General features: G+C 34.9%; 1 protein-coding gene across 1 annotated transcript; it reads right to left on the bottom strand.

Moving 5' to 3' along the window:
• Positions 1–559: 559 nt before the first annotated feature.
• Positions 560–23,193, bottom strand: RASEF (RAS and EF-hand domain containing). The gene is made up of 16 exons (XM_085313463.1): positions 23,104–23,193; positions 21,730–21,820; positions 18,774–18,869; positions 17,637–17,714; positions 17,152–17,267; positions 16,366–16,434; positions 14,980–15,064; positions 13,343–13,434; positions 11,193–11,424; positions 9,828–9,965; positions 9,577–9,724; positions 8,496–8,577; positions 7,723–7,837; positions 6,571–6,690; positions 5,540–5,616; positions 560–3,675 (listed from the first exon to the last, which is right to left on the bottom strand). The coding sequence occupies exons 1-16, from the start codon at positions 23,130–23,132 to the stop codon at positions 3,567–3,569; spliced, it is 1,677 nt and encodes a 558-aa protein (XP_085169589.1). The 5' UTR covers positions 23,133–23,193; the 3' UTR covers positions 560–3,566.
• Positions 23,194–24,972: the final 1,779 nt, after the last annotated feature.

Here is a 24,972-nt window from a genome sequence, read left to right as displayed (position 1 = left end):
ACAAAAGGCTTTTCTTTTTAGCATAAGTATGTATATTAAGAGAACACATCCACTTGCTAACAAAATAAGTTTGTGCAATTAAGTGAGCAGTTCTTAAATATTAAAATAACACAAAAACCAGAAGAGTTCAGTAGTGCAACCATAGCAGAGCATAAACCTGATGTCTGCTGTTTTATATTTCCAGTGGAAGGCAAAGTAACTTTTCAAAGCAAAGCAATTAAAAGCCTTATATAATTCATTATTTCCACATATAAATAGTTGCTTCCATTTCTAAATTTAAACAAATGATTTAATTCCAAGTTCTCTTACTTCACCATGAATTCTATCTAGTGTTAAGGGAATGCACAGACTTGATGCAACTGATAATTGCAGGATTTCTAAAAACAGTCCCAGCTAAGCTATACCTGCATTTGAATTTGATACCGTTAAACTGTACCAAGGTAATAGTTTTCAACTCTTAATCTTACTTCAAAAAACAGCAACCAAAAAACACTCTTTAAAAATAAAGTTGCTTTATCTGACACAAATAAAAGTTACATATCTTAAAAAAAAAAGAGAGAGAGAGAGAGAGAGAGAGAGAGAAACATTTATAAAGTTTGGCCAGGCAACATGAGAGCAATTTTTGGTCATTAAAATGAGAAGCAGCCAAAATATCCATGGCCCAATCCTGCAGAAAGAAAATAGGTGTGAAAGTAGGTCCCTGAAATTACTTCCCTCAGGTAGGCTCTCTACGGCCATGAATATTCACGTGGCACTCTCATACATACTATAAGAACCTTAGAAAGCAGTAACTGCACATTCATGCACGCTGCTAACTGTATGGATCTGGAACCTGCATCTGAAAGCAACACCTCACAAATTTTATGTGACCCAATTACAAGTGATCCAATAACATACAGCAACTCAAAAGGGAGTTGCAGAGAACACAGCCAAAATCCTCTTGGTAGCAGCAATGTAACTGGGAAATGACTAAAAATTGTGACCTGGGAAACTCTGGCTGGGCACGGGGAAAAGTTTTTCACCAAAAGAGGAGTGCAAGCACAGGAACAGGTTGCCCAAAGAAGTGGTGGCATCACTGTCCTTAGGGGGTTTCACAACTTCTCTAGGAAAGCCACTGCTAACCTGATCTACAGCTGGCAACAGTCCAGCTTTGAGTGAGAAGTTGGACAAAACTACTTTCAGAAATCCTTCCAACAACTATGTGTGATTCTGTGTACCTAGCTAACATGCATTGGCAATGCAGCCCTGTCAATAAGCTCTATGGAAACCCCATTTACTGCAGGCCAAGGCCACAGATACTGTCAGATACTGTGGTCCAGCTGTCGCCCAGTAGAACAGAGTCCCAGTGTAAGCCCTTGAAGCTAAGAGAAGCTAGTAACACTGGAAGAGCAATACTTTGGAATGAAAGAAACAGCTTATAATTATGATCCTTCTGTGCTGGGAAGACACTCTTTAAAGCCTACAGGTTTTGAACTTACATTTCATCTCCCTCTCTCCCTTCTGCTGCAGGGGAGAACATCTGGAAGTATAACCCATCAGTATTCTACTTCCATTTCATTCTTTTGCAGAAAGAGGAGTTGTGGGTCTTTTTGTTGTTGATTTTTTTTAAAACACACAAGAACACAGAAGAGGCCCTCAGTGTGCTCAGTTAACTGTACTTTTCTCCTCAGAAAGCAATGTACGCGTCTCCTATCCCAATCTTGGTACACCTACACCTCTTTCAGTCTCTGCTACTTACTCCAGAAAGTCTCAAGACTACAGTGAGGCTTCTGTAGTGCTAGGCTGGAGAATGCTACAAGCCTGAAATCTTCTGTGTGGAATAAGGTAAGTCTGCACATGAAGACTGCCTCAATACTACAAAGATCAAATATTTCCTCTTAAAAGGCTAGAAGAAAAAGTGAAATAAAATGTTGTATTTCATCTGGCATTACATTCTTCTATCTCTTTAGAGCATACTTTTCGTTAGTTGCTTAAGAACTAGCTCCTCTGGGTAACAGGTTTGAAAGGATGCCTAAAACACTGCTGCTCTTACTTTCAAGATATCTTTTTTTTTTTTAAGTGTGATGAACAATTCTATTTCTGAGAACTCTGCATTTTACAAAACTTAAAAAAAGCACAAGCCATACAGTGTTCAGACACAGCACTGATAAAACACAGTAACAGCTGCTAGCTATGTTTCCTATCAGTCCATAAAACCCTATCCAAGGCTGATTTAATGAACCATGCTTCACCTTGGAGATGTTTTCTTAACATACAAAGAAAAGACAGAAATAGCTGGGTCTGGAAGGGCTCCTTTCTCATTCCAATTAAAAGCAGTGAAAGCTGAGAAGAATTGGACCATGTTTGCTGATCACAGAAATACATACAAATTGTACTAAAATATAGGACTGCTGGGAACTTCTATAGGCAATAATACTTAGATTTTAGAGATGCTGGCACCTAGACCTACCACTCAGTTTTCTTAAAATCAGCCAATGTTGTTCTCATTAAGATAAGCAGTTCCTGTTCATCCCTGTTCCAGGGATTTTTTTTAACGAACAGCTGATATAGATGCTTGCATGTACAGCAATTCTTTTGCCTGTGGGTTTAAAACATCAAAAAATTATAAAGAACATCAGCTAAAATACACTCTTTGGTATTATGACAATCCCTCAGTTAGTGTCTGAATAGAAAACATTTGAAAAACAGGGAGAAAGGACAATCTGTATCTCTACAAAATACTAGTAATAACCAAGTCTAAACAGACATGTAGGTAGGTAGGTATTGGATCATTAATTCATCTCAGTAATCCTACATATCACAAATACTATAGTCTCTCTGGAATTTGGAACTGTGATGGTCTGTGCAAATATTCCTTTTATTTTTGATGTGTGTAGGATCAAATCAAAAGTCTATCTCTTAGTTTTGAATCAAATCCCAAGCCTCAGAATTAAATAAAATTCTAACTCACTAGATTTTGTGTAATTATGACAGAACACCATACATCTGCTGCTATTACTTCCAAGGGAGTCCCATTTCACTTCCTGCCCTGAATTTAGGCTTTTCTTGAAAGTAGGAAACCTTTTAATGACTTGGAATTTTGCTGGGAAATGTTTCATCATGGAGTAACTTAAGGCCTTCAAAAAACTAGATAAGCAGGTAAGAGCAAAAAGAGATTAAATTAAGGCTGGAATTCTTTCTTTGCCTATGTGTGATGTGACATTATCATAGCATATATTGTATTTAAGAAATACTGACACCATGAAGAAACAAGCAGGAAACAGAAGTAAAATATATTACAATATTATATGTACTAAGTATTGTAGCACTGATTCTGAGCTCATTTCATTTGACTTACATTGCTTAGGAAAGATGATACAAAGGCCTAAAGGACAAAGCATAGTGCATAAATGCAAGTGAGTGGAAAGTAGAGGCTGGATTTTCCATGTTATGCAGCTTCTAAATACACAAATGTGCAAGTCCACAGTAAAAAGAATACATTATTGAAATCCTTCATTTATTCTTTTTTTTTAAAAAATAGTAAAAATATACAACTAAGTTATTTAGATCAGAAAAAAATCTGTCATTCAAACATTGCAACAGTTCTTTGCGAGCGGTGATTTTTTGACGGGTGTCCCAGCCAAGCTGGTTACTGACCTCGTATCATCTTCATTGTCACTTCGTTTTCTCACTTCACTGTAAATAAACAGAGATAAAGCTTGATACATTTATTCCTATTCATGTTCACTATTCTGTTTCTCTCAGCATGTCTTATACTACTTGCTGTCATTGCTTTCCAAGTTAAATTCATAAACTTTCTGTGAAACAGCATATAAATAAATATACAAAAATATAAATAAAGACAATTTTCAGTACATGGAATCTAACATGTCTTTAGTTTCTACTTTGGAAATAGCATCAGTATTGATACACAGATCACTCCTAGTGACAGAAACATAGTAACTTCTGATACCCAATAACCAGTGTCACATTCTCCCTTTCTTCTAGCTCATTCTTCTTTAATTTGATAACTGTAACTATCACCACAGAAACTAAACATGTTCACAGCTGAAAGTATAAAACTAAATAATATGCAATCGTTGGATGTTCTGTTATAAATGTAGGCTTAAAAGTTGTATATGTACATGTGATTATTGATTTTGTATACCTATTATGGGCCTCCTAGAATGTCAAAAGGCAGCTCTAAAATTTCTTGTTTATATTCTAGTGCAATTTAAGTCATCCTTACATCAGCAGAATAATTTCATGGTATTCCTTTCAAAATACCATATTATTCAATATAGGAATGGTGGCAGAAAGGAACCCTAAAAAGAGGTAACAAGACAGTCTAGAAGTCATCTGCTCTAATGAAATGTACCTGTAGAAATTTTATTTCAAAATTCAGAAATATTCTGTCAAAGAATAAGAGTTACTAAGTCTTCAATAAAGGAATCACAGCCAACCATTCCAGAATAAAGTCTCTGGCTTATGTATACAGAATTTGAAGATTGCTAAAGTAATTAAGGCAAACTTGAGATTCTGTAAAACAGAAAGGCTCCAACTAGAAACAGCTTAATCCTCAAAACAATTAAATGTATCATTTGTTAACATTAGAGGTCATCTTACAACTGTGACTAATGCTACTTAACTGTACTGTTATGTTCTCAACTTCAAAATATACTGCTGCATTCACATGCAGACTCCTGGAAACCAGTCACTCAACAAATCAATCATTTACTTTGTACTGACATCATGGTATAAACGAATGGTTGCGTTCTTGCTGCATCTCTGCCATACTTGTTTTCCTGGCTATAGAGGTACTTTTCAAAGTCTGACTGAAGAAACAAAAATCATGCCCAGAAAACCAGTGCTTTTTATCCAAGTCAATTTAATTATAAAGTATTTTGCTATGAAGTAACCAAATAACCACCAAACGTCAAAAAGTTTATTTTATCAAGCGGCTGCAAAAATTAAATGAATATGGTATGTAATTCTGGCCTTAGGCTCCGTGTTTCAAATTCAAAATTCAGAAACTGAGGATTTATTACATAGCCTTTTATTTTGAGGAGTTGGCTGTAATAAGGAAAGTTTACAAGTGTTGTAAAAGGCACAACTCTGGCTCATACTTTATTATATAACTACCAGGTTGTTGGATGGATACAAACCATCTTTTAAATAATTTAGAGAAACTGAGAACAAAGAAACTCGGTGTCATTAGAACTATCTGTAATAATACCATGTATAATGATCTGGTAGACAAATCAAAATGCATATGAATGCATATGGAAGAATTTTGATTTAATTATATGTAGAACTATGTAAAATGTATACACTGTGTATGCAGTGCATATAGTATGAGATACATGAATATCTCATATTATATATATAATTTTATATATCTCATATTAAAATGTCTCATGTGTATGTAAGTATATATGAGATATAGTATRAGATACATGGATATACTTTATTAATTCTTACGTGTGTGAATCTGTAAAATGTGCATTTTATAAACCATACACAGATATGTTTATTTGAAAATAGAAACATGGCTACTTACCGAGCAAGATGAAGAACTGCTTCTACAATATTACAACCATCTTTAGCACTTGTTTCACAGAATAATGCATTGTAAGTCTGTGAGTAGAAAATAAAACGTTAAGCCAGTGTAGCTTAAATGGTTTTATCTAGATATTTTAACTTACAAATGGTTCCCTCAATAACTCCAAAGAATTATTACACACCCACTTAAATGAACAGGTTGCATTCTGGTCCTCTTCATTCTTTAATACAGTCACTTTTACATTGGAAAAAATGTAATTAATTCTCATTGTATGATTTTTATATTCAGTATATTTTAATTAACAAACTGAGTTAGAAACAAATCACAGTCTCAATGTCCAGCCTAAATCTTCTTGCTAACAAGACTATAAAATGAGAAATGAGTTGTTTCAGGAGAGTTTACTGAAACTACTTTTTACCCATAGTAACTGGTACTCTAGCTTAACCAAGAATATTATTTCAGAAGTTACAGACATAGTACCTGCCCTAGTGCAATCATTCAACTGTGCAAGCTCAACTCAAAGAGTCTATTGCCCACTTGTCTTGCACAGGACACAGGCATTCTTCCTTTACCATCTAATAATAATATGGAAAAAATTGTCCATACTTTTATTTATAACAGAGAGTTACTCCTCCCTCATTTTTTGCAGACATGGCAGGAATAAAAGATAATGTCTTGAAGACGAAAATATTTCACTCAAACTGGACAGGAACAAATCAGGAGAAGAGCCTCATCCTGTCATACTTGCTTTGGCAATTTCTCTCTGGAGGCATAAAAGCTCAGTCTCCCAACCCAGGCACTTAAAGACTGTGAAGATTGTGCCAGTCAATTATGAAGGTATTGGCATAAGCCTTCAGCCAGACCACAACATCAACAGGGTAATTTTCATGAAAAGTGTCCAGTAATATTGATGGCTGAATTTGAAATTAATGACCAGAAAATGACTTTTGTTTACTGTCACTTCACATAGTTTTCAATCTGAAGTTCCTTAGAGCATTTTATACTGAAAAAGCAGACAAAGATCTTACCATGGCCAGCTTTTCTCCATAGTTTATTGGCACACATTTTTGTCCTTGTTCTGTAACTGCTTGACGGAGATCTGCTTTGTTTCCCACCATCATAATTGGAATATTCTCATGAGTTGCATCCTGAAAAGCGCTTTTTTCCATTATTGCAAGAACACTCAGAATATAAGATCACTAACATCATCATGTAACTTGAGCAAGTAATCGTACTGATTTCCTTCCCATAAAATAGAGTTTTGCATACTATCGAAAAACATTTTTTTTAAATCATGCTGAAGAGCTTTCCATAAGAAAGTCCATAATTTAAGCATCAGCTTAAACATGAGTTTGCAAAGATGTGCATGTATTCTTATAAGCCCTATTAGCCAACAAGGAATTTCTTGTGTCCAATTAATCTAATGGAAACAGTCACTACATTTTAATGTTGTATGACTAAATTACTACAGGAAAAGAGATTAATTCAGCTACCATAATTAAAACAAAACAAAAAAAAACCCCACTGTCAGAAGGGGAAATTAAATTCTTGCTAACCACTTTCCCTGCTATTAACTGCATCTGGTACAGGAAGAAAACCTTTTTCTTTAAATGTATTCAGACAAACAAATAAGATGAACAGAAAGAATACTTAAAATTTCACTTGGACTTTAGCCAATTTATAGAATTTAACATACTAGCTTAACATGCAGAGCATACAAGGAATATTGAAGACATCTACAGAGAGATATCTGAAATGGCCTAGCATTCACGTTCATTTCAAAAGGAAGTGGTTGGAAACTGATTACCTGATGCTCTTATACAAAACATCACAATGCACCAATTTTACCACTGACTGAATGTGTCAGGATACAGTTTAATACCCTGAGGAACTCTACTTAACTTGTAACTAGATAAAAGGAATCTCAAGCATCACCACAGTGAACATATAAAGGCTCCAGCTGTCTCAGTCACAACAGAGCAAAACTTTGCAATTTGGCTAATTCACTATACAGTTATTCAAGCCTTATAAATAAAGTTAGTCTCTCTAAAAGACTCTGGAATTCTGAACCAAAAAATGAGCTCCTCAACAGAAATACATGAATATTCCTCACTTTAAATAATAAGGTAACACCACAGTGAAATACAGTTTGCAAACTGTATATAATTTAAAGTTCTCACCTCAATCATATCCACCCATTCTCGTACATTAAGAAAACTTCTTTCACATGTTACATCATATAACAGTAAGACACCATCTGCTCTTCTAAAGTATGATTTAGCAATACTTCGAAATCTTTTAGAAAAAAAGAAGATTTGTGTAAGGACACATTTATAAAAAAAATCTAATTTCATGTCATTAACAACATAGCATTACTTGATTACACTACTAGATTTGTCTCATCCACATTGTGTTTTCTCACAGGTGAATTCTTAGAAAAAGTTTTTGAAAATTACTTAAATAGATATACAAATGCTCCATAAAAATCCATAGGATTCTATCCTAATTGAAGATATTTAATTTACTGAATACAATGCAAATCAGGATCAGGAATTTCAGCAGAAGTGTTCACAAAAATCTCTAAGTTCAAGCCTGTTCAGAAGAAAGGTCTGTAAGGACAAAGAAAGCAATGGAAGAAACAATGTACTCCTACTCCATAGTAATATAAGAGAGGGAGACATACGGATGTAATTAATTAATGCTGACTGGAATCTCAGTTAGTACTCTCTGCCTAGATAAGAGGAATCTCATGCATCACCATAGTGAACAGATAAAGGCTCCAGCTGTCTCAGTCACAGCAGAGCAAAATCACATCTGTCTACAGACACATATGGCCAATATTGACAATAAGGCGATATAATAATTGCTCTTTTTTTGCACCTAGAGGAAAAAAGACAAATGTCATTTAGAAACAAAACAACTGAAACTACTTAAGTCGCAGAGCATCACTAACCTCTCTTGCCCAGCTGTGTCCCACAGTTGTAGCACTGTAGGTTCTCCATCAACAACTAATCTCTTCATTTGAAAATCCACACCTAAAAAGAATATGTAGAGTCCAATCAATATGAACTCTATAAACATCAATAACACTAACAGGTCTACAGAAAATGAAAAGTAATATTCCATACAAAATGGCATAATCGTTATTTCAAATGACATCTCTTTTAATAAATTGTGAGATTTCAATAGTTCCTATAACCCTGAAATGCAGTAATCCCCTGAATACGGGAATTAATATTCCATTTGACTTTAGAAAAACGTTTAAATGAATATTTTGCCCACATAATTTCCGAAGAGCATTGATACAAATTTAGCATTATGACCAACAAACAAGAAGATCCTTCTCTGCTTTATTCTGCCGAATAGTTTTGTGGCAGAAGAGAGAATATTTCATAAAGTATACTATTTCAAATGCCAAAGTGTGTGTGGGGGAATCAGTTGGAATAAAAATCCTGACTCAAAGTAAATAAAACAAATACGCATAGCTATGATTTTGCTAGAAGACAAAAATCAGTCTTTGGAATCAATAAGACAAGTCTGTTAGCTGATGGTTTTGATAATATACACAAGCCAGTCAGAAATCCCTCCAGCAGCTTTTGAACTAAAGCTTCAAAAACATTTTGAAGAAATGGAGATCAAGAATAAAATGAAAGACACCAAATGATAGTATGAAAGACTAAAGAAGTGAGAAAGAGTTGAGACGACAGAATGGCAATGGAAAATGCAAAAAAAGACTTTATAAACCAGTTCTAAGATCATCATGCTAAAATTTCTTTTATTGGTGCTTTGTATCATTCAAGAACATGTTTTGTGCTTTATACAGAGAAATTAAATTGTAGTAGTACCCTATTTTCTACCCCAAATAGCAATTATACATTTTCAGGTTTTAGTAGTTACTTAGATCTTATAGGCTAAGAAACTGAATGTGTATGGTTAGGAAATTCTTGGGGATAACGGAGCTTGCTCTTTTCACCCATACTTGCAGCAGAGTAGTAGTGAAACTCATTTTAGTATTTTAAGAAAAATAACCATACCTAGGGTTGCACTGGTATTGCCTCGAAATTCATTCTTGCAAAGTCTCATAAGGAAACTGGATTTTCCCACTGCTGCATCTCCAGCAAGAACTATTTTGTAAGCCTTCTCTGAACTTAGGTATTTTGGAGTACATTCTCTTGCATCTGACTGAAAATAAAAAGAATTTGTATGATTCACTTCATTTAAGAAATCTTACAATACACTTCTATCTTTTTTTCTTTTTTCTTTCTTAAGAAAAAAAAATTGTTACCTGAAGTGGAATAGCAGATATGTATTTCCTTGTGGAAGCATTTGAGCTGCTTCGACTTACTGGTTGTGAAGGCTTCCAGTCTAATACCGTACTGCTGCTGTCAGGACTATATGCTTCTTCATCCTTGATCTCTGGAACCTGAAAGTACAAACCAGGGTGGTAGCTCCAGTGAGAAAAGTATGCTTTTTTGGAAAGGCAGAGCTAAGACTCAGTAAAATGTCTGTTCTTAATAGTTTGGATTAAATAAAGGATCAAACAGCTGTGTAATTCTTTTTTCATGAAAAAAGTGTCTATGCAGCTTTCTTAAATCCTATAACCTCCAGATCTGAAAACTAACATTAACTGCAACTACTACAGCAGGTACAAAAAGACAATTGTATTACATGATGTATTTCAGTATTTGCTTATGTCTTTCTTTTTTCTACTCGAGAACACTTAACATATACCAAAAGATACTTGATCAGAATTTTCCTGATCCAGACACCAGTGGAACAGCACATTTGCTATTTACTACAGCACATTTTCTGTCATTAAATGTGCTTGCTATTTGGGGGACACAAACTGTTAGTAGTTCTTAAACTAACCACTTCCACGTAGGGCAAAGGGATTTCCATAAGAAAAACTTCAACTTCAAAAATAATTACAGTAAACAAATACTAAATTACTTCAAAACCAAAACTTACTCAAAATTTTTTCTACAAGAATTTTTTTTTTATCCAGAGTACTCCTACTTAAGCTAAACTAAATAGAACTAAATAGAATCCTGCAGATAGCTTTAATTAGCACTACTACTTGGCATTTTTAACAGCAAACAGATTGAATACAGTCAAAGATCTGCTCTCAATAATAATAATAAAAAAATCTGTGTTCTAACGTTAATGCTGCTCTTGCTGTGTAGTCTTCACTAAAGATCTTCATTTCTCCATCAAAATGGAGAAAACAACCCTTTCTAAAGCGCTCTGACAGCTGACGCACACACTAACAGTATTATTCTTATATACGTCATCTTTCTATTCACTGCCGTAGCATAGTAAAACATTTCAATTGAAACCTATTTTAGTTCTGTGGTATTGCTTTTTAATTAGAAAATGGACTTCTGTCTCTAGGCTGTTTAACAACCTTTAAAAATATGAAATGTACTTTGAAAAGCAAATTGTCGATTAAAGTCTAACCAAATCATCAAAACAGCTTTTTTTCTTTCTTTTTTTCTTTTTAAGAGTAAAATTCTACAGAAAAGTTCTCAGTAATCCCATTTAAATGCATATAACCCAAATACACAGAGGAAAGATCCATTTCATTTTAAGAAAGGGAAGCTAATTCTGTCTGCAAAGTTGTTCTTATAAATACAGCAAGTCTAGCACTTACATCAGTATCAGAAGCATCACCACCAAAGCTTTCTTGCATACATTGTGACCTTTGAAAAATCCTTTGTCTGTATTCCACTTCTGAATCATATTCATTTGAGTCTCTCAGAGTAGACAAACCACTGTCAAAACAACTCTCAGGTAAGCTGTCAACCTCACAGTTTATCCTTTGCATAGGGTCACAAAGGGCTAAAGAATCATACTCTTCATCCACACAAGAAGAATGAGAAGATCTGGTAAAAAGTATTTAAAAAAAAATAAAAAAAAGAAAATAAAATAAAAAAAAGAAAAACCAGCAACAACATTTTATTTTACAATTCTTTTTATTAACAAAATCTGAGCCATTCTGAAACAGTCAATAGATGGAAATGCTAGCTATGTATTTTAAGGCACATGTCACTGCCCTGTGAGGGGATCTGAGGGGATTCTCGGGATTATGTAGCTGTTACCGAGTCCAGTATAATTCCCTCCGCAAGTGGCTAAAGAGATGTTAGAGGTAACGTTTTTTGAGTGAAACAACATTCAGAATTGTCGTATTTCCATGCTCCCAGTGTAATCAATGTTCATGTGAATGAGCACGATCTTTGCTTTGGAATACCACAATATCCATGCTATTTGTATCCAAGCACCCACAAGCCTATATTATTAGTCAATTTTCAACATCACTGAAGCATGGATTCAACAGTTGGAATTGCATATGTGCTTAAAGTAACCTAGACTAAGATATATTAATGCAACCTAAAGTATACCTAGAAATGTAAATTGCTTAAAACATGTTAAAATGCAAATCAGTATTTCCGAACACTGGATGTTAGGAGACAAAGTGCTGAAAATGAACAAGGTATTTTGGGAAATTTATATCTCACTCTCTCCTTTGATACTACTAAATCATGCCTGTTAACTGTAAGTTTTATCCCTAGCACATAAGCTTTCTTCTAAAGAAGTATGCTTGTATGTCTCACTTTCATTCAAATGCAAAGGATTGCACCAAAAGATATTAATAAGTGTTCTCAGAGAAGGATATCACTAAACCTCCTAAATAGGTTTTACTCATTCCTTCCTTAGCCTCAGAAAATTACTCAGTCCAATATGCAGCTTAGTAATGGATACATCTTCCAAAATTTGCAGAGGGTCCAACATAAGGGAATTGGTTTTATCTGCATTCAGCAGAAGGACTCAGTTCACAGTAGGCAAAGGTTTATAGCCAGCAAACATGTCTCTCACATGGAGATAGCAGAATCAGGAACAGTACTGAATGAATTTCATTATTATTAGTATGAAGTAGAAGCCAACTTAACCCCTGCATAAGATATTCAACTCACTGGCAAAATATAAAACACAAGCTACATAAGAACTCCATTAAAGATCTCTGTAGAGTTTGAAGAGTTTAAAGTAACATGAAAAGAGTAAGAGAGAACAGTATCAGTTGGACAAGAGCACACAATTTTAATGGCAGTTTCACTTATTTCCAAAAAAAAAAAAAGTTCTACAGCATTTGAGGCAGAATCCAATACTCAGTGAGGTCAATGAGAGTCTTTGCAATAAACTGAAGAAGTTCTGATGAACGACTTATATCCAGTAAGTATAAAACCAAAGCAGCACTGATCATTTCTGTTTGCATCTAGATAACTTTCTGTTCTCTGTGACAATAATAATACCAAGTACCTTTATTACTCTTGCACATCAGTGGGAGATGATGATGCTTATTCATTTGAAGAATTAGGCCTGAATACCTTTGTGACAATTATTATATGGGAAAAACCAGACATTCAAGCTAAAGACAAAAAAAATAATTTATTTTCAAAGTACTGAAGAAACTGCTTAATAGAGGTCCTCAGTAGCTTTTTGGCTCCTTGGAGACAGGCAAGGAGACTGAGAAATAAATTAGACTCAAAATAGTCTAAGCTTAAAAACAAAGCTGTTTGAATTCTGTGCAAGTTCATAGGTGAGCACCGAAAAGAGTTCTCCTGAGCTTTCTGAAGTAATTGAGAAAATTCCTGTTGATTTCATTAAACTTCGGATCAAATGCTACAGGTCACACATTCTTTCTGAATCAGACAGAATTATTCTGTTACGCTATAGTATTTGGTCTTCCAAGGTATTTCCAATATTCTATCCTGTTCAAACTTAGTAAAAGCAAAACTGGCTTACCTGTCGTACCGTGGGTTTAGAGGAGACTGTCCACCACTACATTTGGGACTGCTTCTAGAAATGGTATTTCCTGGTGAGGTATTTGTTAGCCGCTGCAACAGATGCATAACAAATACATGATAGGTTTGATAAAAACAATTTAAGCATCTATGTTTGTCATGATAAAAGTGTAAATCCTCAAAATTTTAACTGTGTATTTTCACGTATATTCAACTGCTTACGTTTAATTAAAACTCTTCCTTTAAATGCTACTGGATGTCAACACATTACATTACCTAGAGCACAGTACAGATTATCATTTAGTCTCCCTTGTCGCTTTAACACTGGATCTGCTGGCCACACTCAATCACAAAAGGCAATGGAATTTCCCAAGAGCACAGTGTCAATGATGATGCCTTTAACACTTCGAAATAATGAACTTTGAAAAGTAATATTTGGAGAACAGGCAAGATAATTATCCTTGTGTTCTTTAAAAGACAACCAGTACATGCATGCTGATGACTAAGATGCAAAAGAAAACATCACTGGCTGAGCTGGCTCCAGTAGAGATACTTTCTGGTTCTTGAGTGGCATTGCAGAGAAGAGAGATCTCAACAGACAGCACATGACAAAGTATTTCATACATTCTGTCCTCCGTCCTTTAAATTCCCATTCACTGAGAACAGTTTCTTCTCTCTTCTCTGTAACCTGCCTCCCTTCATTATGTTTCAGGGCATAGAGGAAGGAAATTATATCTCTTGTTGTATCTGTGGTGAAATCTGGGAGCCTGCATCAGCAAAAGGCACTCACATTCACTGACAGGGTATGCTGGAAACAGGCAATGACTGCTGTTTTCCTCCTTTCTTGCCAATATTCTCTCTGTGGGCCCATTGTTCTGGCTCTGTCCTTCTGAAACAATTGGCTGGTTCTGTGATGACAGAAGCCTTGCCTGATCATTGGCTTTAGAGCTAAAAGTTTTCCCACTATGATGAAATGACAAACTAAGATAAGTATTTTCATTGCCTTCAATCCTTCCTGCTCTGCTTTGGAGGGTGGTAAGTTACAATTGTTAAAATAGGCCCCAGTACAGCAGGGATAGCCAGAAATGGTCTGAGTTCTGTACTACCAGTGGTCCCTGCTATTCCTTTGTCCTGTAATGTGCCTTGATAAAAGCTTAGATTAGATGGAAACCTCTCTAAGGGGAAAGCAGTTTCCTAAGAAAGTGCATTTTCAGTTGTAGAGCACTTCAATATAAACAATATAAACACATTCACTTCAGCACAAAGGAGATCTGCTGATTTACTCACCTCATCAGATATATTTAGCCACAGCAAATAAAAATTTACTATTTTCTAAAGCACTTCACAAAGTAGCAGTGCTCTAAAATAAGCTCTGTTATTTTACAAAATCCAAGCAAACTCTAACAAAAACCCAACTACTCAAGTGTAAACTCAGAATGAGTTCACTGAAATTAACTGTTTTCTGAGTATGCACTGAAGTACAAATTTGTACTCAATTTATTATTTCCAAAACCTTCTAGTAAAACATGATATAATTGTATTGTTTTATAATAATCACTATAAATTTTATTACTTAAGATTTCAATCAATAATTAAAATATACAATTTTATATATTAAAGAATAATATAATTACATACCAGTGACCTGTTGTACTTGCTGAAACTGTTTTCCAGTGCACTTCTTAAGCCATCATTGCTGTCATGTAGCTTTCTATTAGCTGATCTAACAGAGAAACATTTGCCTGAGTACAGCAAAAAAACTTCAATGCAATATATAACAAAGAAAATCTGAAAACATATCAAAAAACATTTTTTTCTTCAGATGAGCACTAAACAATAATTTGGGCCAGAACTGTGTTTCTGTATACTAAAACAACTGTAGATAAAAAAAAGCCTTATGAGTTTTAACTCCAGTGGTAGCTTAGGAAATGCTGATTCACTTCATGCTTATATGACATAACATGTTCTGCGGTCAGCTGAGGAATAAGGACAACACTGTAGGAACAGTTGTAACAAATCACTATGGGGCAGTAAACTGGAACAGCCATTTTTGAGAAAAAAATTCAACTGCACTTCAAATGCTGCAGAGAAAACTCTAAGGGTAGACGTTCAGGCTACTTGAAAGAAAGGATACGATTAAGAAATTAAAAATATGAAACTATTCACCGTGATACTCCTTAAAAAACAAAAATCTCTTTGAGTGTGCCTTGTACAGCACTGCACACAGTACTTTCTAGATAACGATAAGACAGGGAGTTACTGGAAAAATAAAGTCAATAAAAAAGGAGCCAAGTAATAATATTGAGAATAGCATGAAGAGACTCAGATCTCATTCAGCTTATTATAAATAAATTAAAGTCAATGAGGCTAGTGAAAAAAGGAAAGAAAAACAAAATATTATTGACTCAGTAGTCACATACTACCAAATACTGAACTCAATAAAGTGTCAGTTTTGGCTAATCCTTTTGGGTCACTTAAGTCAGTGGAGAGGTCTGCTTAAAAACCAATGGCATAAGATGATCCTCTATGTCTCTGTTTAATAAGCAGAGAGTAAAATAACAGAAGTGTTTTCAAAGGCATAAGGAGAGACATCATGAACAGACTGCCAAAAATTTACATGTAAAAACCAAAAACACCTGGTGCACCACTACTTTAGGCTAAACACAGGAAATTGAGAAGGCAATTAATGTCACTCCAAATGAATCTAGACTTCTAAAATTGAGGTTTTGAAGAGACAAAATGTGATATGCCTTTTCTTCCTTTTGAAGAGGAAGAGATTAAATACCAAGGACACTAAACTCGGATGACATAGCAAGAACTGTTGTCACATCAGAAACACAAACTTAAGATGAAATGATGTATATTTGTAGAGTTCTTCCTATGAGAACTGAGGCCATTTCAATATTTGACTTGGATGAAATTTGGTAAAAAATATCAAGTTTTTTACATAACTAGAAAACTGTTGACCTCTAAATACTTTTGGACAAAATCTGTTAATAAAACTCTGAATTACTGTGAACTTACTGAAGTATTTCAATTTGTCTTTCCAGATTATCTCTGTCTTCAGTATACTCTCGGATCATTTCTAGATCTCTGTAAAAAAAAATAAGTAAGTTATTCTTTGCAGAGGTCCTCTTGTCTTCTTTGGCAGAGGACAAACTCAACAGTCCACATTTTTGAAAGGTAGTAAGTGTACTTTAGAGAAAAAAATAACAACGTTTTAATATCTTTCTGAATACATATTTTTCTCTTTTTACATTTCAGACTGCTGAAATATGTTAAAAGAAATTTTATGCAAAACAAAAGAATTTGATAACTTCATGGATCTCAGCCATTGTATGTCAACAAAAACTGTGAATGAAGATAATAGTATTGTGAAACTGTCATATAGGCACCATTAAACCAATGGAAGCCGCTCTCGTTTGCTTTCTGGAAAATATTGTTGAGACTGATGTGGGAGGCTTTCAAACTTTATTTTCCCGGACATTCACAGAGTTACCCAGCCAAGTGCGAGCCATGGGGGAAAAAAGCGTCTGATGCTGTAACTCTTACTCCTATCTGAAGTCCAAGTAAAATCAATGTGCTTCCTTGCATGATTACGAAAGTTCGTATCGTGTCAAGTGCTTGTTCTTTCAGAGCCTTGATAACTTCAGTGAACAGTGGTTACGGTATACTTTGTACACTGTCAAATGCATACTTGTCAGTTATGGCAAACTAACAAAATAAAGTTACCAACTGCATACATAATAACTACAATGGACAACAGATTTCTCCTCCTGTTGAAAATATTATCATATAAAAGTAGCTTACCTCTCAGTGTTCAAACTCTGATCTGCATACTCGCTTTTCAAACTATCTAATTCACTCTGTAGAAAAGCTATATTCGTCTGTGCTTCTAGAAGATCTTTCCTAAGTTTCTGATTTTCCTTTAAAAAAAAAAAGTAAGTATTAGTTAGATGCCAGCTGTCAATAACTTCTATAAAATGTTGACATATTGTGATGCTAAAATAAAAACAATCAGAATAATCTACCACATAAGAACATTACCGAATTCTGATTTTTCGCATTCCGCTATCCAAAAGTGAGACTATATCATTTCAAGTCATTTCTAAATATTATACCTGAAACACGTATCCATTTAAAGAGATTTCTTCCCCCTCAAGATGAAGATCCCCATTCACCAACCAATAACTTAGAAAGTATATTTCTAGCTTAATCACTAAAACACCAGGAAAAAACATAAAAGAACATTCTGTACTGAACACCAAGGCTAAATTAATATGTTAATCTCTTACCATCAACATATCCTGTATCCTTTTTTTCAGTTCAATCACATCTTCTTTGTGATTTATGTTTTTGGATTGCTCCTCCAGCTAAAAGAATAAACACATGCACAATTAATGCATATCCTTGACTGTTTCAGTTCAAAGAACATAAAAAGTAATGTATGTCCTGTTAAATTACCACTAAATGTGTTCAGTTAGGGAAGTTTAAAATCCATTGTCTCCCCAACTGCATAAGTAGCATTCCTGCCAAAAAAATTCCAGTTTCATAATTTAATTTTTAAGTGAATACTTAAAAATGTTTAATATGCACTTTGCACTCTGTAGATTTGCTAGATGTATTTATTCTGCATTACTAGTGACACAAAAGCTACTTCATCAATTCGCCACAGTATTTGTAGACAAGCTTTCATTAGTTCTCATGGGAGTACCCATTTCTACCAACGCTGTAATTTAATACAGCTATAATGTTGCTATAATGTTGCTAACATTTATAGCAAAAGCTAATCACAAAATTAAAGCTAGATTACAAAATAATCCAAAACAGTATTTATAGCTGAGATACCTAACTCTGTAAGATAAACCAGTATCAAATGAAAAATTCACATAGGATTTAAGTTCAGACTAGCAATAACTAGTTCTACTTTTGATTTCAATTTAAGATTAGTGTGTAAACACACCCCTACATCAACATTTGCAGTTTAGCTCGGTTGGTTAGAACATGGTGCTGCTAATGCCAAGGTCGCGGGTTCAGTCCCTGTACAGGCTATGCTGAGGGCTGGACCAGATGATCTCCAGAGGTCCCTTCCAACCTTACCGTTCTATGACTCTATGAACTGGACTTCTTTGACAGAAGGCATCATATTAATTATAATATGGCACATTACTATATTTGGCCTTGCCAATTTCATCTAATTCTACGAATTACAAATATTTAGAGGCAACATATTAGACTATTTCCAATGTACGAAAAGCAAACAAGATAACTGCAAAATTAATATCAGCACAGTCTAAAACTTATTTTTAAAGTTGCCTATTACTAATATACATCAAATTAAAAGCTATAGTTGTGATTATCCATCTTCCGGAAGGTACTTCATTATGTTGGCATTTCTTACAATTTTTTAGCTATAACTTCAAGCCACTTACCTTCTTAAGTTTTTTTATTGTCACCTGAAGATCCCCAACTTCAGTATCATACTGACGCTTCAGTTCATTTAGTGCTTCTTCAGCTTTTCGTTTCTCCTGTAATATATTAAGAGTCAAGACAGGTTTCAAATATTTCTTTAAAAATGCAGTTATCAATTTGAAAAACCAAACATTCTGCTCTTAGACTGATTTGTGTAAGTTTGTCTTTCCATTAAGCCAATGGACACCTTTCTTAGGATCCAAAGATATTGATTCTATGATTGACATTCAATTCAAATAAATATTGTATTCTCAGAGGCATAAAATATTCAAAGAAATGAAATATTAAACAGTTGGAAGCAAAGATACATTCCCAATGTCTTAAATAAACTGAAGAAGTGTTGTTCAAATTTTTCCTGTGTRTATTTAAAACACACACACAGATCGTTGTTACACATACTCTAGGAAATTAATCCTCTTTTTCAAACCAGCTTTCTATGGCTCAAAATACGGCATTCTAATAATAGTATTACTGTACCACCATCAGTTATTTATTTATTCCTGCTTATCTTTTAAAATTTATCCCTTGTAAATGTTTGAATATTATAGGCCCAAGCTTTGTAAAAGGTAGCAGATGACAGCATCTTTAATAATATAGATTCATGTAGACTTGGACTGAATATTAAACCTAGTAAGTGATGGTTTTATTTTAATCAAAACCAAGAGATTTTTACAGAAAGCTACTCCCAAAACAGTTTTGAACTGACAGCAAAAAGAATGGTTTTTCTCCAAGGCTACCTAGGAGCATGCGCTCACCCCAGGCACTCCCTGGTATCTGAGTACATAGTTTGGCTACACAAGAACCCCGTATCCAGCACTGATACACCACGTCAATGAGACCAGTTGGGTTTTCAGGCAGAAACAGAAAGACACACGGTGACTTTGCTCACAGTGCKGGTTCCTTCCTAGGTTATGCTGACATCTACGTATTAAACTGATAATCAAAGTAATCATTTTAGGCCAAATTCTCTTGCTGTTGGCACCTATGCAGATTACTAATGCGTGAGTTGTTTGGTAACTGTTTGCTTCTCTTAAAGAGAAAATAACATATGGATAGATACACTCAAACTGCAGATACTATCGCGCAGAGGAAGGTGCTGCAGTTACATGAATGAGATCATTCTGACAAACAATGGTGCTGAGTACAGGCATTAAGATTAATGGCTTAGTACAATCCCTCAAAGTAAATATCTCACATTTACTCTCAGGGCGTTTTAGCAGGTGGAGTAAGTGGAACTATTCAAGAGCAAAGATGTAAAGAGCACTGTGAGAAACAAGTTACAGCCCTTCTTTGATATTTATATCTAGGCATGGAAGGAGAAATACCAATGTTCGCAAGTCACAGACAAGTTGAAGACTTAAGCTGATGACTTTCAGGCTGCTCCCAGACTTTTTTTTTTTTTTTTTTTAATAATAATAAAACAAAAAGCACTTCAAGCCAAAGAACAGATCTTTTACTAGCATAAACATTGCAAACTACAAGGAATTTTGCTAAATCATAAGGCAATCTTTTTAGAACATGAAAACTCTGAGTATGAATGGGTAATACACAGATGTGTTTTTACATATTGCTAGTACATAATTGTGAAGGTTCTTAAACAAGTATGCATTTCCTATGTGTACACATTCATCTTTTTACAGTATTGAACAAGATTCTTCAACCTTGTTTCAGTGACTTACCATTTTGAACAAGAAAGGACATTTTCCAAAACAAATGTATTTGTTTCCTGAACGTAAGTGCTTATTATTTTTCAAAACAGGAAGTATATTTGCATTGAGAGTTGCATTATCATCAGTTAAACATATTATGATACACTTTCTCGTGAAGTGATGTTTTAACATTTTTATGCCATCTTATTTTCTTTCTAGTAAAAACTGACTCATGTTATGGTAGGAGTGTTTCCCTCTGTATAGAAAAGAGTCTGAAACAAAACTATCAGAATACTATCTATTCCACTGATCAGTTACCATAACCCTTTAAAATCAGCAAGTTTGCTGTTTACACTTTGCTGCTGCTTATTCAGCAAATGCTTTGCTGAAAGAATCCATACCAAAAATGTTCAGTATACTGTGTGTTCTACCACAGCAATAATAATAGCCACAGTGTTTTAATTGTGGAATTTATGATGTCCATGTTAGAATGTTTCACAATATGCAAAGAATAAAAATTCCTGTAAAGTTAGGTTTATCATATGCGAATAATAACCGTTTAACTTGAAGCAGACAAGAAGTTAGGGTGGTTCTATTGTATTGCTTTATACTTAGAATTACAGAAGCACATGGTGCTCGACTGTATCATTCAATAAGTAACAGGAATAGGATTCTTATACTTTGCCATAAAGTCTACAAGTGGACAGAAACAATGGCTAAAACTTCAGCACACCGAAATAAAAGAGAATTTCCCATCAATTTCAAGAGGTCCAGGGTTACACCTACTTTCATCAAAGATATCCTCCCCCTTGTCTACAGCTCTCTGAAATGTAATTATAGGATCTGAATGTACCAGCAGGGGAAAATATCACTACTCCAGGCAGATTCTCAAATTAAGAATAAATGATCTAAGCTTTAATTTCTACACAAATTCATCTATTATTAGTACTAGAAACAGATTCCAATCTTTCCTGGTGTGAGGTCATTTTTCCAATCTGCTTCCAATACTCAACTCAAATAAACAAAGGAAAATTCTCCTTTTCCATTCTGTGAGAAAGGGGTGAGGTAGAGGAATTTGTTTAACCAAAGTACCCACTCTTCTTTGGAAGAGCATTAAGTGGCTCTATCTCCTATCATCTGGATAACTTCTTTTCTTCCAGGTCCTGTCTTCAGTGGCTTGAATCAGGCCATCAGGATCAAAGAATTATCTCTTCTTAAGACCACCAGGAGTCTGGCAACTGAAATTTTGTAAATGCAAAATACTCACTTCCTTTTTAACTTTATGCTCTGCAGCCTGTATCCGTTGTTCCATCTCTTCCTCCAGCTCACTGAGCTGAACTGCTGCTTTATCCTGAGCTCTAAAATTTAAAAGTAAATATAGGCTTATGAATTACACTCTCACTTCTCAGAAAATTTGTGTTAAACATATCTGCCTGCCTAAGCTCAAGAAATTAGACAGAGGGACACAAACAACTGAACACTGTCCAGACTTTGAAAGAGGTGTGTTTGTGAGTCCAAATCACAAATTAATTTGAAAATACAGGCAAATTTTATTTAAAATAATAGTAGATAACAGATTATTAGTATGAAATAAATCACATCTGCATTTTGAAAATTAAGTTACACGGATAAGGCTCCTGTGCTTTTATATGAAAAGATTTCAAAAGAATAACTACAGTATCTTTCATCATCACACAAAGAACTATCCCTCTGAGCAAATCTGTTCGATTTCAGTAGTGATGATGCAAGACAACAAGTATCAAGTAATTACAATAGGTAAATACATCCCTTGAAGCTGGAGAAGCAAAAATAAGTTTTGTTAAATGAAAATGTAACAGGAATGCATGCTAAAACTCAGTGCTACAGCCAAGGAAGAGAAATCAAAATATTTTATGCACTAATCACAGAATCATAGAATCAGTAAGGTTGGAAGGGACCTCTGGAGATCATCTAGTCCAACCTTTCTGCTCAACCAGGGTCACCTAGAGCATATTAGACAGGGTTGCATCCAGGCGGACCTTGAATATCTCCACAGAAGGAGACTCCACAACCTCTCTGGGCAACCTCTTCCAGTGCTCCATCACTCTCACAGGGAAGAAATTCCCCCTCACGGTCAAGCGGAACTGCCTGTGGTTCAACTTCTGCCCATTGCCTCTTGTCCTGTCACATGGGACAACTGAAAAGAGTTTGTCCCCAGCCCCTTGACACCCTCCCTTCAGGTACTTGTACACATTGATAAGATCCCCCCTCAGTCTTCTCTTCCCCAGGCTGAAGAGGCCCAGCTCTCACAGCCGTTCCTCATAGGGCAGGTGCTCCAGCCCTCTGATCATCTTCGTAGCCCTACACTGGACTCTCTCCAGTAGCTCCACGTCTCCCTTAAAAGAGAGACAGGATTAAACACAAGAATGTAGCCTCAAAAATTTGATCCAGAACATATCCAAAAATATAAGCAGGGAATCATTTGCAAGCTGTTAAGCTTTGCTTATCGACATGTATGTGCTTATTAACTATACTCTTCAAGCTCAGTTTATGAGAATAGTGTTTGGTACCGTTTGGTCTTAACTCACAGTAATTTATATAACCAAGTGCGATGAAAGAAAAACAAAATGTGCAACTGAACTAGAAACATGACTTACTATACCTTTTTACAGCAATGGCTAAGGTTTCCATCTCCGTGCTTTGAAGTTTGATCTCTCGGATGAAGTTCTTAATGACGTGTTCATAGGGCTGGATTAATCTTGGTTCCACTATGTGTATGTTCTGATACAGAACACTGACTTGCTCTTGTCTGAAAAAGACAGATACCATTTTAATACAGTTCCTTTGAACAGTGCTATATACAAGGCATGAAAAATTTATACCAAATGAAGACGTTTCTTTACTGAAGATCTTCAAAATTAAAAAGCTAATATAGTCTATGAGCATTCAGCATAATGTTTTCAATTTTCTAAATTATTTTAACTCTTCTTTTTTATTTACTGTAGTATAGTTACCATTGCAAAAAAAAACCTTCAAGCTTTCTCTTAAGTCCATTTTTGTTATTTCTGTTGATGATGTACTTTGAAGAGTGTGCCACTGGAGCAACCCATAATGTAAATAAAGATGGTTCATGCCCCTGATGCTAATTATGATCTGTTAAGATTACATATAGTAAGAGGCTGCATAAAAAGTAAAAACAAGTAGGAATGCCAACCAAGTAAGTTATAATGGACATTGGCAGTGGGTGGGGAGAGGTTGAGCATATTTCCTTCAAGGGGGGAAAGGAAAGAAAAAAAGCAGAGGAGGTGGTAGCATTATGCTGCAGTCTGCTAGCTGGACTGCAGCTACTTTGAAAACTGAACATAAGCAACAATATTCTTGCAGAAAAATGGCTTGGCAAACTCATCTGGGAATCAGTAGTGCCAAAGATTGCTACTCACACAAAGCCTGATACTCTCTTAGCTGTAAGACTTTTAGGACTTACATTTCTTTTCTTTCAGTGGGTGCAAGGGCAAACATAATGCAGCTTTCTGGTTTAAAGAAAGTCATTCTGCCTCTGATGACGGCACTCTTAACGCCAGCTGTGTTCTGAGCCAAAAAAATCCTCACATTTTTACAAGAGATTGTTTCAGTACTCAATTATCATTTTAAAGGTAACAGATATCTCATGAAAAAACAAGACAAAAAGAGTCTCTGTAGATCTTTCAGTTGTTAAAAGCCTTCCTGAAAGACATGCTACTTCTTTAAAGCTGCTCCAATGCAGGAAAATAATATTCTGATTCCCCTTTAATCTGAACTTGTTTCTATAGATTACATACAACTTTGATTGTCTAAGGTACATTTTGACCAACATAAATATCAACACATTATTACAAAGAATACTGCATAACGATTGCTAATTTCTGGTGATGGCATTAATAATGCCATGTGACATTTTGGGTTCATCCTTACTAGTTTTGATTATTTGGATTGATATAAGACCTTTTATCAGAAAAATTTCTACAACAACAGAATTTAGCAGTTCAATGAATATTTAAAGCTTATTATCCTACAGACTATATACTAGAACATAGAACAGGTATTCAAGAACTGACAAATCAAACAGACAACAACCTCCAAAAACCAAAACACATGCACACATTAAGAGAGTGGGCCTAGAAAGGTAGAAGCAGGCCTGTGATGAGGTAATACAGGATACCAGTGGCAGAAAAGCAAACACAACTTATGTTTAGCAAGTTCTATTCCAGCATCATATCTAACAGATCATGAATACATGTCTCACTTCTATTGTTATGGGAAAACTTAAACCGTGATTTAATAAAAAGTTCCAAAGACTCTCCTCGTTAAACAGCTGACAATTGCCAATCTTCTATGAAGGCAGCATTACTTAATACATTCACTACACCTCTGATATAAACTATTAGCGTATATCCTCCACATTATTTTCCCATCTGAAGCATTTCAATTATCAACATACCAATGGTACGTTCCTTGAATATTATTTCCCATTCAAGTATATTTTACTACAGTA

Source organism: Rhea americana, unplaced genomic scaffold (genome assembly GCF_003343005.1).
Source record: "Rhea americana isolate MKP2758 unplaced genomic scaffold, rheAme1 scaffold_11, whole genome shotgun sequence".
Classification (NCBI taxonomy): domain Eukaryota; kingdom Metazoa; phylum Chordata; class Aves; order Rheiformes; family Rheidae; genus Rhea; species Rhea americana.
The sequence above is the reverse complement of the archived record's forward strand: the minus strand, read 5'-3'. Positions and strand labels throughout refer to the sequence as shown.

Bases quoted from the DNA above. Each gene is read 5' to 3' on its own strand.
- RASEF (XM_085313463.1), bottom strand. From the start codon at position 23,132: ATGGAAACCTTAGCCATTGCTGTAAAAAG. The intron at 17,715-18,773 runs GTAAGTGGCTTG...TTATTCTTTTAG, and splicing joins CAATAAAAAAACTTAAGAAG to CTGGAGGAGCAATCCAAAAA. The intron at 9,966-11,192 runs GTAAGTGCTAGA...TTGTACTTTCAG, and splicing joins GTGATGCTTCTGATACTGAT to GTTCCAGAGATCAAGGATGA.